The sequence below is a fragment of the Heloderma suspectum genome, chromosome 4, assembly GCF_057233095.1.
Source record: "Heloderma suspectum isolate Gila_16-S chromosome 4, 16-S_ref, whole genome shotgun sequence".
Classification (NCBI taxonomy): Eukaryota; Metazoa; Chordata; class Lepidosauria; order Squamata; family Helodermatidae; genus Heloderma; species Heloderma suspectum.
Genome location: NC_139461.1, coordinates 210,873,517 through 210,888,214, shown reverse-complemented (window position 1 = coordinate 210,888,214; position 14,698 = coordinate 210,873,517). Strand labels below are relative to the sequence as shown.

Below are 14,698 nucleotides of genomic sequence, written 5' to 3'. Positions count from 1 at the left end.
TAAGCCACAGGAAAGCGTTCGGTCTTTTAACTCCACTTTGTGCCGTTTTGCTGCAAATAAGAGCCATTTCACATTATATAGAAGGCTCAGCTATTAGGCCTGGGTAGATGCTTGTTGGGGGCAGCAGGCCACATAATGGCTGGCACAGTTAATTTAATTTCTGCTATGAAGATGCTACCTGGAAAAAAATGTGAATTAGGTCCAAGTTAGCTATAATGAAATGCTGGACTTTCTCTTTTTGATCTTACTTAAGACTGCATTATCCTTTTTACTATGTGGAGGGTGCCTACACTAGTACCAGGGTTCCTGGAGGGCCTACCTTATTGGCATGAAAACATGCATGTGGAAATGGTAGCAGAAGGGAAGACAGCAGGAAAGAAAGAGCCCCCTTCCCAGTTTTGCTCTCCATCATGACTGAAGGAGCAGTGCTCCTTAGGACTTGTAAGCCTACTGCAATGGCAGTAGTCCTTGGGAAGATTAGAAGTCCAAGGGCTGCTGCTGTTAAGTCCTGGCTCCAGATGCCTGTCATGCCTCCATTGGAATCCTCCGAGGAGGAAGAGTTAGAGGGCCCAACAGAAGGTGAAGCCCAGTCCTTGCCAGGGCCTGCGCTGCAACACGGGGCCGAGTCCATGGAGGAGCCTGCTGAAGTCCCCGCCACTCAAGAAGAGGAGGAGGCTGAGCACCCCCCCCCCAAGCTCCAGGGAGTGACAGCGCAAGGGGAGGCAGGCCCTACTCAGGGAACCTTGACGAAGTACCAGGCTGTGTTAGAGGTCTACATGGGAGGAAAAGGGTTCCTCATGAGTAGGGCTCTGACCAGAGTTCTAATGTACTGCAGCTGAGCCCTAGGTGGAGCAGCAGGCGCTGCTGTTAAAAGCCTTTGGCGCATGCCTAGCCAGTGATGGAAACAGCACTGCTCCAGTGCCTTGTACCTTGCCCTGTAAATGATGCTCTGTGATACTGACCCTTGGACTCCTTTTTGACTCTGTTTTTGGACTGTGTAATGTATCTGACTGCCTCACTGTATTTAGAATCATAGAATAGCGGGGTTGGAAGGGGCCTATAAGACCATCGAGTCCAACGCCCTGCTCAGTGCAGGAATCCAAGTCAGAGCATCCCTGACAGATGGCTGTCCAGCCTCGTCTTGAACGCCTCCAGTGTGGGACAGCCCACTACCTCCCAAGGTAATTGGTTCCATTGTCGTATTGCTCTAACAGTCAGGAAGTTTTTCCTGATGTTCAGCCAGAATCTGGCTTCCTGTAACTTGAGCCCATTATTCCGTGTCCTGCACTCTGGGATGATCAAGAAGAGATCCTGGCCTTCTTCTCTGTGATAACATTTCAAGTACTTGAAGAGTGCTATCATATCATATCTCCCCTCAGTCTTCTCTTCTCAAGGCTAAACATGCCCAGTTCTTTCAGTCTCTATTCATAGGGCTTTGTTTCCAGTCCCCTGATCATCTTCATTGCCCTCCTCTGAACCCTCTCCAGTTTGTCTGCATCCTTCTTAAAGTGTGGTGCCCAGAACTGGACATAGTACTCCAGATGAGGCCTAATCAGTGCTGAGTAGAGGGGAACTAGTACTTCCTGGGATTTGGCCCACTTCTGTTAATGCAGCCCAAAAGAGCATTTGCCTTTTTTGCAGCCACATCACATTGTTGGCTGATATTCAGCTTGTGATCGACAACAATTCCAGGATCCTTCTCACTTGTAGTGTGGTTGAGCCACGTATCCCCCATCTTGTAAGTGTGCATTTCGTTTCTTTTTCCTATGTGCAGAACTTGGCATTTATCCCTATTAAATATCTCCAGTCCTAGATATCTCCAGTCCTAAGTGGAGATATCTCGTTTCTTTTTCCTATGTGCAGAACTTGGCATTTATCCCTATTAAATATCTCCAGTCCTAGATATCTCCACTCCTAGATATCTCCAGTCTATCCAGATCACTTTGAATTTTGTTTCTGTCTTCCAAGGTATTTGCTATCCCGCCCAATTTTGTGTCATCTGCAAATTTGATCCCTGCACCTCCTCCTCCAAGTCATTAATAAAAATGTTGAAGAGCACTGGGCCCAGGACTGAGTCCTGTGGTAGTCTGCTTGTTATCTCTCCCCAGTTTGAGAAGATCCCATTGATAAGCACGCTTTGAGTCCGATTCTGTAGCCAACTGTGGATCCACTTGATAGTTGTTTCATCTAGCCCACTTTCAGCTACTAATCAGGATACCATGGGGCACTTTGTCAAAAGCTTTGCTGAAGTCAAGGTATATTATGTCCACAGCATTCATCTGGCAGGATTTGTTCTTGACAAATCCATGTTGGTTTTGAGTAATCACTGCATTGTTTTCAAGGTGCTTACAGATGGATTGCTTTATAATCTGCTCCAGAATTTCCCCAGGGATTGATGTCAGACTGACTGTAGTTCCCAGGTTTCTCCTTTTTTGAAGATAAGGACAACATTAGCCTTCCTCCAGTCATCTGGCACTTCGCCCATCCTCCATGATTTCTCAAAGATAATGAGACAGTGGTTCTGAGAGTTCTTCTGCTAGTTCTTTTATTACTCTAGGATGGTGTTCGTCTAGCCCTGGAGATTTGAACTCATTCCAAGTAATTAGGTGTTCCTTGACTTGGAGGAGGAGCTGCAGGGAATGCTGATCATATTTGCAGATGACACAAAATTGGGCGGGATAGCTAATACTTTGGAAGACAGAAACAAAATTCAAAGTGATCTGGATAGACTGGAGCACTGGGCAGAAAACAACAGAATTACATTTAATAGGGATAAATGCCAAGTTCTGCACCTAGGAAAAAGAAACCAAATGCACACTTACAAGATGTGGGATACGTGGCTCAACAACACTACAAGCGAGAAGGATCTTGGAATTGTTGTCGATCACAAGCTGAATATGAGCCAACAATGTGATGTGGCTGCAAAAATGGCAAATGCTCTTTTGGGCTGCATGGGAGCATAGCTTCCAAATCCCAGGAAGTACTAGTTCCCCTCTACTCAGCACTGGTTAGGCTTCATCTGGAGTACTGTGTCCAGTTCTGGGCACCATACTTTAAGAAGGATGCAGACAGACTGGAGAGGGTTCAGAGGAGGGCAACAAAGATGATCAGGGGACTGGAAACAAAGCCCTATGAAGAGAGACTGCAAGAACTGGGCATGTTTAGCCTTGAGAAGACTGTGGAGACATATGATAGCGCTGTTCAAGAACTTGAAAAGTGGCTACAGAGAGGAAGGCCAAGATCTCTTCTCAATCATCCCAGTGTGCAGGACACGGAATAATGGGCTCAAGTTACAGGAAGCCAGATTCCGGATGAACATCAGGAAAAACTTCCTGACTGTTAGAGCAATATGACAATGAAACCAATTACCTAGGGTGGTGGTGGGCTCTCCCACACTGGAGGCGTTCAAGACGAGGCTGGACAGCCATCTGTCAAGGATGCTCTGACTTGTATTCCTGCATTGAGCAGAGGGTTGGACTCGATGGCCGTGTAGGCCCCTTCCAACCCTACTATTCTGTGATTCTATGACCATATGCCTATCAATCTCAAGCTGCAATCCTGCCCCTTCAGCCTGTACTTTGCCTTTGCCAGGGGGGTCATAGACCCTCTTTTGGGAGAAGACTGAGCCAAAGTAGGAATTGAGCGCTTCTGCCTTTTCTTTGTCATCTGTTATCATTTTGCCATCCTTAGTTAATAGTTGAACCAACATTTCTTTCCTCTGTCTTTTGCTATGCATGTATCTGAAGAAAGACCTTTTGTTGCTTTTAGTATCCCTCACTAACCTCAGCTTGTTCTCAGCTTTAGCCTTCCTGATGCCATCCCTGCAATTCTGTGCTACCTGCCTGTACTCTTCCTTTGTAGCTTGGCCTTCCTTCCACTTCCTATACATGTCCTTTTTTGTTTTCGGGTCATCCCTAAGCTTTTTGTGAAGCCACACTGGCTGCTTCTGTTGTCTTCCACCTTTTTTTCTTGTTGGAATTGTTTGTAATGGTGCCTTTAGAATTTCCTTTTTTAAAAGGTCCCACCCATCTTGGACTGCTTTTCTCATTAGAGTCGCTTGCCATGGGACCTTACTGATCATTGTTCTGGGTTTATTAAAATTGGCTTTCCTAAAATCCAGGGTACACATTTGGCTACGCTTGGCTTTTGCTTCCTTCAGAACCAAGAATTCAAGTACAACATGGTCACTTTCTCTCAGAGTTCCTGTAACTGCTGCTTTATCTACTAAGTCATCCCTGTTGGTTAGGATCAAGTCAAAGATAGCCGATCCTCTAGTTCTTTCCTCCACTTTCTGTAGGAGGAAGTTCTCTGCAACACAAGTCAGGAATTTCTTGGAGGGGCCATGTTTTGCAGAATTTGTCTCCCAACAAATATCGGGGAAATTGAAGTCCCCCATTACTACTACATCATGCTTCCTTGACACGTTGGCAATTTGCTTTTCAAAAGTTTCATCCTCATCTTCTTCTCGATTGGGTGGCTGGTAGTAGACTCTGACCACCATGTTCCTTTTATTCTTTGCTCCATTTTTTTTAACCCAGATGCTCTTGATGGGGCTACCAAGCTCATCCTCCTGTACTTCTGTGCAGAGATATGTATTTTTAACATATAGTACAACGTCACGTCGCTTTCTGTTCCATCTGAACAACTTATATCCTTCAATTGCTGTATTCCAGTCATGGGAGTCATCCCACCAAGTTTCTGTTACACCAGTAAAGTCATAATTTTCTTCCCATATTAAGAGTTCAAGTTCATTCTGTTTGTTTCCCATACTCTGGGCATTAGTAGATAGACATCGAAGACCATGTGCTTTGTAGTCTGGCTTTCTTCCTACATGTGTCTGAAGACTTATTGGGCGCTATTAGAGCTGTTGTTGTGTCCATTGTGGTGCATGCGCTTTCGTCCATTGTTACACTCAACTTTGTGTCTCCCTCCCCCGTAGGATTCAGTTCAAAGCTCTCCTGATGTTCTTCATGCTGTGCCCAAACACATTCTTCCCAGCCCTTGTGAGGTGCAACCCATCCCTTGCCAACAGTCCATCTTCCAGGAAGTAGAGCCCATGGTCCCAGAATCCAGATCTCTCGCGTTGGCACCACTGTCGTAGCCAGTCATTCACCCGGAGTATTTTTCTTTCCCTTGCTATCCCTTTTCTAACTACTGGAAGGATGGATGAGAAAACTATCCGGGCCCCAAAGTTCTTGAGTTTCCTTCCCAAAGCTTCAAGGCTGATGTGATTTCTTCGTAGCTCCGCTTGGTGGTATCATTTGTTCCCACATGGAGGAGAAGAAAGGGATACCTGCCAGTGTGCTTTATGAATGGTGGCAACCCTTCGGTCACATTTCTAATGTGTCCTCCTGGGAGACGGCATACCTGGCATGTCCATGGGTCTTCACAACATACTTGGGTTTCAATCCCACGCAGCAAGGAGTCTCCCACAACTACTACTCTTCTTGTTGTTGTAGGCCTTGGTATCATTGCCTCTGCTTGACTGACCTTCAGCCTCTTGCTTGCTCTTATGCGAGGTCCCCTGTAATTCGTCCTCTGCGGGCTGTCCTCCAGGCTCATCTTCAAGTTCCTGAAGATTTTGACCACTGCTGCCTCAGCCTGACCCCATGTATTTGATTGCTTGTTTGTGTTTGACCATTTGCCTGCTTAACTGACCACGCTATTGTTTACGTACCTGTACTGACTGGCAAGAGCCAGGGCTCAGCTTAGAGAGAGGCAGTGCCTTCTGCAGTGCATCAAGATTTAAAGAGCAGTGGTGCCAAGAGCTTTTGTTCCCAAGGGCTACTGTTCTTTTAGTCATGATGCACTGCAGAAGAATCAAGAGCCAGGACATTAAAAGCCATGACTGTTGGAACTATAGTCCAACCTTCTTTCTCTTCATTCTCTGCTGCTGCTACCTTCCCTGCTTGCAGGGCAATAAGTTGAAGGGCAGGGAGGATGCTTTGGGTGGGAAAGAGTGTCTTTAAATTTCCGGAGACTTCTGATTGGCTTGGGAAATGAACCAATTTGTTAATGTTCGTTTGTTTGTTTGTTTCTTAAGAATTCAGTTCATTTCTTTTCATTCCATAGTGGGTCTGGGAACTTTCACCCATCTCTAATTGGTGTTCTGTCAAGGAGATAGAGTTGATCCAGAGCATTCCTAGCCAGCCTAAGTCAAAGAGGTCCAATTATGGAGCTGGGTGGAAGTGGAACTTGTGGAGTGTCTAACAGAGAACCTTGTTGATTCAGTCAACAACCCAGAATAACACCTGAGGTCAGGAAATTGCAATAGGGATGGGCAAACTCACCCATGTTCATGCCTCTCGCCAGATCCCCACCAGCCGCTTGACCCCACACGGTCCACAGGTGCATGGCGTCCCGCTCCTCTGCTGAGCCTCCATTCTAAAATAGACCATTTATGCCTGTAATGTTGCATAAATGGGCCTCTTTACAGCCACCATTTATGTGAACTAGGCCTTTACGGAAAAGGCCGAGTTGCCATTTTGTACAGAATGGCAGGTCAGCAGAGCAGCGGGGCCCACTGTGCTTGGTTGATTCAGCACATGCTGAGATGGGCAAGCATGGCAGTCCACGGATTCCAGTCTGGTGGGCCAAGCTCAAGCCCCCAACCATACTCCACCACCATCCCTAGCCTCGAGATCTCTAGATTGGAGGCTGGCCAGCGATAACATTCTCCATGCAGTTGGGAAGATCCACATAGCAAGTACACTAAACATTTCAGCTTGTTCTGGAGAGTTGTTAAATGAAAGTGGACTCCCTTGGATTCATGTGGGTAAAGGTGTGTGTAAAGGAGCCCGCCATGTAAGAATGTTTATATATTGGGCCAGAGTTTGCATTATTTGATGAAATAATTAGTAACCAATACAGGCTGTTCCACCCACTAATTAAGAGTAACTTTCCTATACTTTTTAGGCTGCGATCCTACAAAGCTATAGAATTTTTTGGATTTCCCCCTTGAAGGGCAGAGAGATGGGTCTGCCCTCTGAGTGGGAGACCCATTCTCAGATGCCCCTTCCTAGCCCCCTGGAAACCTCCACAGTCTATACCTTTCTGACATCAGAGCTCCAACATTGGTATAGTCAGAAAGGGGGCAGATTGGAGGGTGTTCCACGGCATACAGATCCATAGTACACCCTTGCCCCCAGAAAGAGGGGAGAATTGACACTGACATCAGTGGGAGGGAAACACTTTAAGAAAGAAGGGAAACAGAAAAGGAGGAGAAAAACACCACTTCTTCCTCCCTCCTGCCTTGCCAGCATGAACCTGATGGAGCTTTAGTTTTTTGGAAGCTCCAATGGCAGAACTTCCTGCCCCAACTGGTAGGATTGCTCTCTTACTGTATAAAGGTCTAAATGTGTTTTTGCTATCTCTTAGTATAACTTTGCAAGGTAAAGTGACCATTTTACAGATAGGGTGGAGAAATTGTGACTTAACCTTGAGAACAGCCAATGGGTCATGGTTGATGGACCTACATCTCCCTGGCTAAAGTCTAATTCTCTCCAACCACAACATCCCTCTGAATAGGTTCAGGGTCACCCTAACCTTCATCTCCCTTCTTGCGAACAAAGGACACTGCCTTATATTGAGTTGGTCCGTCTAGCTCAGTATTGTTGACACTGACTGGCAGCGGCTCTCCAGGGTTTCAGGCAGGAGTTCTCCAGCCCTACCTGGAGATGCCAGGGATTGAACATGTTCTATCACTGAACATGTGTGCTTAAAGGTATGTCTTTAGCTGAAACACTGCTAGATCCCTGCTTGTATGTTCAGCATACTCATATATTCTTAAAATGCATCCTGTTGCGGTGAATTCCTTTTTAGATACATAATATATTTTGAAGGACACCTGGGCTCTTTGATATAAATATGGCAATACTAAATTATATTGAAACTAAAATTCTAGAATTGGCATGTGATATACTTGAAGCAATTGGATGAAGAAAGATGAAATTAACTGTCTAATAAAGGAAGGTGAGATTAAGGGAAAATGGTATAAGAAAAGCTTTTGTAAGTGACATACTATACCAAGTAGAATAGGTTCGTTTTTGGATAAGATTTAATGAGCTCTAAATTGCAACAATAAATTATAAAAATCAAAATGTGGAGGTACAATAGCCCACACCTAAGTTTCTATAATAATCTTTAGTATTGCAATTGAAAAGGCTAGCTCATGCATTATGTCCTATTAAAAACACTTATTTTAAAAATGTGGGGGCAACATTTAGAAAATAGCAGCAATTAAACGGGATAGCAAATGACACCGCCTGCAGAACTTTCATATTACAAATATTCATATTACTTTCATATTACAAAGTAACTGTACTTGAGAATAAGTTTATAATTGAATAAAAGTCCATTAAGAAAATATGATTCAGAACCAATATTACAGTAATTAGATAAAAGAAGCATAAATGAAATAACTTGCAGGAAGAGCATTTCCATAGAGATTATAAATGAGATTGTGATGAAGCAGAAAGGCCTTTAATGGTAATTTAGTATGCTCCACAGAATTATCAGGACAGTGTGTTACTTCATCATATAAAAGAGTATATGATATCCTCTAATAAGTATATGGCATGTCTTCATTCTCTTTCTTTACAACTTGGTAAGTGTAACACTAGGAGATGTTCTTTTGTAAGAACCTTCCTCAATTCTTTTAGAAGGAAACACAACATAATGTAACCCTGTTATTTTGCTTACGGACTATAATAATGGCATCATCCAAGATAAACCCATTTAAAAAAATACCTTGAATGGGCTTTCAGGTTACATCCTTTAGCTCTATAGTCTCCCCCCCCCCATTTGTTCATTAAGATTCCTTTGGCCTACATTTAACATTGTGCAATGGGACTTCCCTTTCCTCTTCCTTCCCCTCTTTTCCCGCATGCACCCCCCCCCCAAATCTGTTCCAGAGCAGATCTGGGGGCATGCTTTGGATACAACCCTTGCATTGGATACATTGTATGCATTGGATTAACATCAAGAAACAATCCAGGAACGGGTTGTTAATTGAAATTGGAAATGGCTTGCGCACTCCACTCATCCCCACAATTCCTAGGTTAACAACCCAGGAATTGCTGCCATGACTTGCGAGCCAGGTCAATGTGTGTATATCCATCTAGTAATTGTTCTACTATCCAGGTACAAATATGAAGTCTCTTCCTTTAAATCAGTGGGAGTAATGCAAGTACACAGCTTGAAGTTTGACTATTATTCAACAAAAGGCTCAGATAAATAATAATACTTCTGTCTGCAGTATTAAAATGAAAAATGCAATTACCAAATACATTTGTTCACAACCAGGAGGACATACTTAAGCCTATTACATGGTGGAGGAGTACAATAAATGTTGGCTGCCAAATGTGTATAACCTTTTCTATGAATTTTAGTAGAGAACTAAAGAAGCATCCTAACATTAACTTATCTCAAGTATTATTTGTCACCCTGGGAACTTAATTGTTTTTGCTTTTAGGAAGATATCTAACACTTGGCTTAGCACTGGATGGTTCACAATGAGTATCGCATTAGAGCTATGTGACAGGATAGACGTCTATGGAATGGTACCACCAGATTTCTGCAGGTAAATTCTAATCTGGATTTATGAAAAACTTTTTTTTTAAAAAACCCTCAATGCAAAACTCAGCGTTATGGATAAATATATGAATCTATTTATAATATCCATGTATATGGTTTTCCTGAAGCTCTCTATTAGTAGGTTCCATGATTGGGCTGTGAAAACGACAAACACCATTTAATTATGTTGCATAAATTATTAAAAGTTTTTGTACTGTGAAAGAATTAATCCACATTTTGTTAGTTTCTTTTGGCTTCTGAGTATTTATCAGCTAAAAGTAATGCTGTGTTGGGCATGAAATTAATCTCTTGGTAGGGAGCAGGGAAGCTTTGGAAAATATTGGTTTAAATTATTTTTCAAACAGATGATTCTTGGTGAATAACTCTTTAGTTTCTAAATGGATTGTGTGTGCGTGTGTGTATTTCTTCTGTTGAATAAGATCTGTTCACCTAGATTGGTGGAAACTTTAGGTTAGCTCATGTGACCAAGTGGCCATGCTCTGGTGGGGGCTGGGGGAGGCTATTTGATGTGGAGAACTATTCTGACCATCTTACTGTACACAGCTTTTAATTTCCACCATAAAACCTCTGTGGGTGGAAAATATGTGGCTTCAGTCTCATACCTGCCATTAACATGATAGAATCCATGTGAGCTGAGCTGTGGTGGATCTTATTTATATAATCAACATTCAGGCAGCTCAATTAGGGAGGCTATATTTAAAAACTCTCAGATTAGAACCATTGCAACTGTGTTAAAATATACAATAAATTAAAGATTCCATTTACATTTAAAACCTGCATCACCCCAAAGTTTTGAGGAAGTAAGCTAATAGTGTGTAACTCTGTGTGTGTGAATGTGCGTGTGTGCACACACACACAGTATTAACCACTAAATCATAACAGACGCTATTGTGTCAGATTCAACCCTGACTCCTAGAGGCAGAAGAAACAAAAATGTCTTGGGGCTGAGTGGCCTCTTTGTCCCACCGCTATCACCGTCATTGTGTACTATCAGTGGAAGAATTGAGTATTTCACGGTGCCGCTGCAGGAAACTGTAGTATATTTTACAAATTGCCATCTATAAATATCTCCCAGTTGTGATATTAATAAGCATGTTAACTCTGACAAAGTACTGATTAATGTCCAGTATCACAGTAGTAAAATAGCATCTGTTTTAATATTAATAAATGAGGATGACTTTCAACTTCCTCATATAAATTGCTCATGCATTTCATTTGCTAGCATCAAAATTTAATTGTAAAGTGGGGAGTTAACACACTATTCTTGATCTGGGTTATTCAAACTAGAGAGCTAAAATGCTTAAACTCACCCAAACTCTGTGTTTAGGGCTGGAGTTGTCATCTGGCTCAAGAGACATAGGATCCCCATTGTCTCAAGATTTTGAGATGGGTGAGGATGGATTAGATCTCTTCTTGTAGGACCAATTGTGTTAACTAGAACTGCACAGGTGTTAAGTGTTAAGATAGCCAACGTTGCTCCTGTTTATCCAGATGATCATTTCTTAGTGCAATAAAAATGCACATTTGTTACTCATTTGTTGAGGAGTATTCCTTGTTTTCCTTTTCTCACTCCATACCTCTTTCCTTTTGTGTTGTGCCTTTTTAGCATCATTATACAGCACAGTAAGCCTTATGCCTTGTTTTTATATAGCCACTCTGGGAGCCTTCCTGTCTGAAGAGCAGGGTAGAAATGCATGGATAACACTTTTAATATACTGAAATCTGTGTTTGATTAGAATGCTTGATATTTAAAATGGAAATCTGGAATTAATTTAAACCAGAATCTCACAAAGTATTTTGACATATCTTCTGTCATTAAATGCATATACACCCATTTTAATGTCAAAATATGGATTTTATAGATAAAATGCTATTCATACATTTTCCAACAGTAAGTTCTAAAACACTCATATCTTCAGAAATTCCATTTTAATATTAGTAAGCTAGATTGAATGAATTAAAAACATTAATTTAAATGGAAACCAGAAGTAATTTTTAGAATAAACATAATACCGAGAATGGTCAAGTAATGAAATGAGGAGCTGCTTTGCCCAGTTAAGTGTCACACAATTACCAATGAAAGTAATGCTTATTTATAAATACTGATTTTTGTATCTATCAAAATGTAATTTGTACACTATGTTCATAATTTGTACATATGTTCATTTTCATATGTGTGTATTTTATGCTATGAGAGAGTGTAAGGCAGAGACAACTTGTTTCCCCTTCTGTAATGTTCACTTGCACGGGTTCCAGTCTGCCAGGTTGGTTTTTGTTTTGTCTTATTTGTTTATATTGGACATGTTTTTGGTGAGATGGATCAAATTGTACCAAAGCTACAGGCCTAAAAGAGGAACAATCCTGTTGGAATTCAAATGCAGACTCTTTCTTTCCAAAAAAGTTCAGTTGATAACCAAGAGGAAAAGCATTTGAGCCAGTTCATGGCAAAAGTTGGTACCATTTGGGATGAATCTTCTAAATGCTACATACTAAATTATACATATCCCACAGGATAGCATGTGTTGGGGGTTACAGCTTTTTCCAATACTACAGTTGGTTGCTGTAATATTAAAATACAACCACATTATTTAAAGCAACCATTGTAAAATAATTATTTTTTTGTAATTGACTTTCATTTCAGTTTTTTAAAAGCCATGCAACAATGGCTGATTGACAGGCCATAGCTAGGGGGTTACAGCGAGGTGTGCTATTACTCCATGTGCCATGCTTGGCAGGATTTTCATGTGCTTTTGAGTCACAGAATCAAACAGTTGGGATCAGCTTCCCATTTGGCAAACCTATTCAGCCCTCTGAATGCCTCTGCAGGTTCTCTCTCAACACAAGACAGATATGTAAGCATCAAGCTTCACGTTCAAGCGAGCAAGTGAAGTGTGGTGCACTCCAGTGCACTCAACCACCTTGTTTTAGACTAGCAATGTTTTAATTAGTTCAGGTAAAATAATTGAAATGCTGCTCAAAATACTGTTTTTAAAAGAACATTCAAACTTTAGCTTGAACTGGGACAAAGAAAAAATGATTCAGAGCCGATCAGCTTATTAATGATACTCTTTGCAATCAGTAAAGTAAGTACATCTGGGCCTTCCAGCTATTTTTTCTCTTTCTTTCTGCAGGGATCCTAATCGTCCTTCAGTACCTTATCATTATTATGAACCTCTGGGACCCGATGAATGTACAATGTACATTTCACATGAACGGGGAAGGAAGGGCAGTCACCATCGTTTTATCACAGAGAAACGAGTGTTTGAGAACTGGGCCCGGACATTCAATATTCACTTTTTTCAGCCAGACTGGAAACCAGAATCGCTTCCTCTAAATCACGCTAAGATTAAACTGGTATTCTGAGGAATGAACACACAAGGCTGTAATCACAATCATCTACTATCAGGCTTCAGGGGACTGAATATCATATCACAGCAAGCCAACCTAAAAGAGAAAGGTTAACAGGGTTTGCGGATGAAAACTGCTACAATATTCAGGAAGAAATTGCAAAGGAATATTTAAAAAGGACTTTTACTATCCAGTTGTATCTTAAGAAAATACTTTAACTTCAATCTATTGAACTCGCATATGTGTATGTGATTTGTTAAAATGAAGAAAAAGATGAAGAAACCTATCGTATAATGAGCATAATTCAAGAGAAGTTTAATTCATTATGTTTTTAAGGCATATTGCCACTGGGTTTTCATAGTGACATTTAACAGTTACTTCGTGGACGTTTTTAATGCAATTCAGTATTTTTCTATTTCACGATGATATGGTTATTTATCTTTCATAGTTCCTCCAAACTGAGGATTTATATTGCTGCTGGTTTAAGGCCCAGCATCTTGTTTATACATTTTCTCTTTGAAATATAGGGTAAGTCTATCTAGCATGCAATTCATATTTGATCTGGAAGTGATGTATTTTTTTATTTTTTATTCTTGGGCTGTGTTCTAGCATCAAGCCATTTGACAGCAAGCACATCCTTATGTAAGGCCTGGCGTGCTATGGTCCGACTTAACGACTGAACAACAACAACAACATCCTTATGTGGAGCTCTAGCGGAAATTCACATAATTAAGAGAAATACGGAGGACCAGTTTAGGATTTTCCATATCGCAATTGTTGTTAGTGTTTTGATATTCCTAGTAACTCACTGTCCATAGAACAGCAGTCTGGCCTTGATTTGCCCTGGCACCTCTTGTTCCACCAGACTGAAATGTGTCCTAAGTAATAAGGCTTTTTGGTGTGTTCCACATATGCATTCTGAGCAGTTGCTCAGTTCTTCAAATTTATATATTTAAAAAATCCACACTTACCTGAGAGTAAGTTCTGTAGAAATCAATGGGCCTTACTTTGGAGTAGACATGTGTAGGATTGCACTGTTAAAAGGGTAATAATAGTACAAGGGTGACCAGGGCAGGCCCAAGACATTTGTCTTTCTGAAGTGAGGAAGAAGATTGTGCTACCTTCTGTTCCATGTACAAAAGCTGAATGGACTGGCTATCTAAAACACGGATGCCAGGACAGCATCCTGCCCTGCACCTGAAGGCAGCAGGCTAAAGTAGGGAGGTACACACACATCTCCCCCAACATCTTGCTGCCGCCTCGCAGCATCAGCCACCTGACTGCTTCACTCTGCCTAGTAGTACAGCCAGCCCTCAGGGTTACAGATAAGCCACACAGACCTATTGGGGTGGAATAAAGCAGAGTAGTAATCAGACTAACACAGCTTGACTGCAGCCTGCTTTGGGGATGATAAAGAGTCCAATCCTTTGTAAATACAGGGTTCATGTGTAAGTAAGTAGCAGCTGAGAGAAGGCAGGCAAAGGCATTTTCTGCCCCATGAACCAACACCATGTGTGTTTTAAGGTGTAAGAACCAGGCCATATGGTTCAGTTCTTGAGTCCAGTAAATTATACTGCTCTAACATTGGTCCTGACTGACACAATACTAAAATGTGCCGGTTTCTTTAAGATGCACCTTGAATAAATAGTTCTTGGAAATTAGACTTAATGGTGCTAATAGTTCTGTATATGGATACTTGCACATTATGTTTTTGTGGGATTATACCTGACTTGTGAATAAAGAAGATTTCATTTGC

General features: G+C 41.7%; 1 protein-coding gene across 2 annotated transcripts in view; it reads left to right on the top strand.

The window, feature by feature from the left end:
• ST6GALNAC5 (ST6 N-acetylgalactosaminide alpha-2,6-sialyltransferase 5) overlaps positions 1-14,698 on the top strand; it is a 116,028-nt gene extending 101,330 nt beyond the window's left edge. For both annotated transcript variants that reach the window (XM_084852183.1, XM_084852182.1), the window contains exons 4-5: positions 9,473-9,580; positions 12,726-14,698. In XM_084852183.1, the coding sequence (XP_084708309.1) occupies positions 9,473-9,580; positions 12,726-12,957 (340 nt within the window). In that variant the 3' untranslated portion in view covers positions 12,958-14,698. The remainder of the gene's footprint in view (positions 1-9,472; positions 9,581-12,725) is intronic.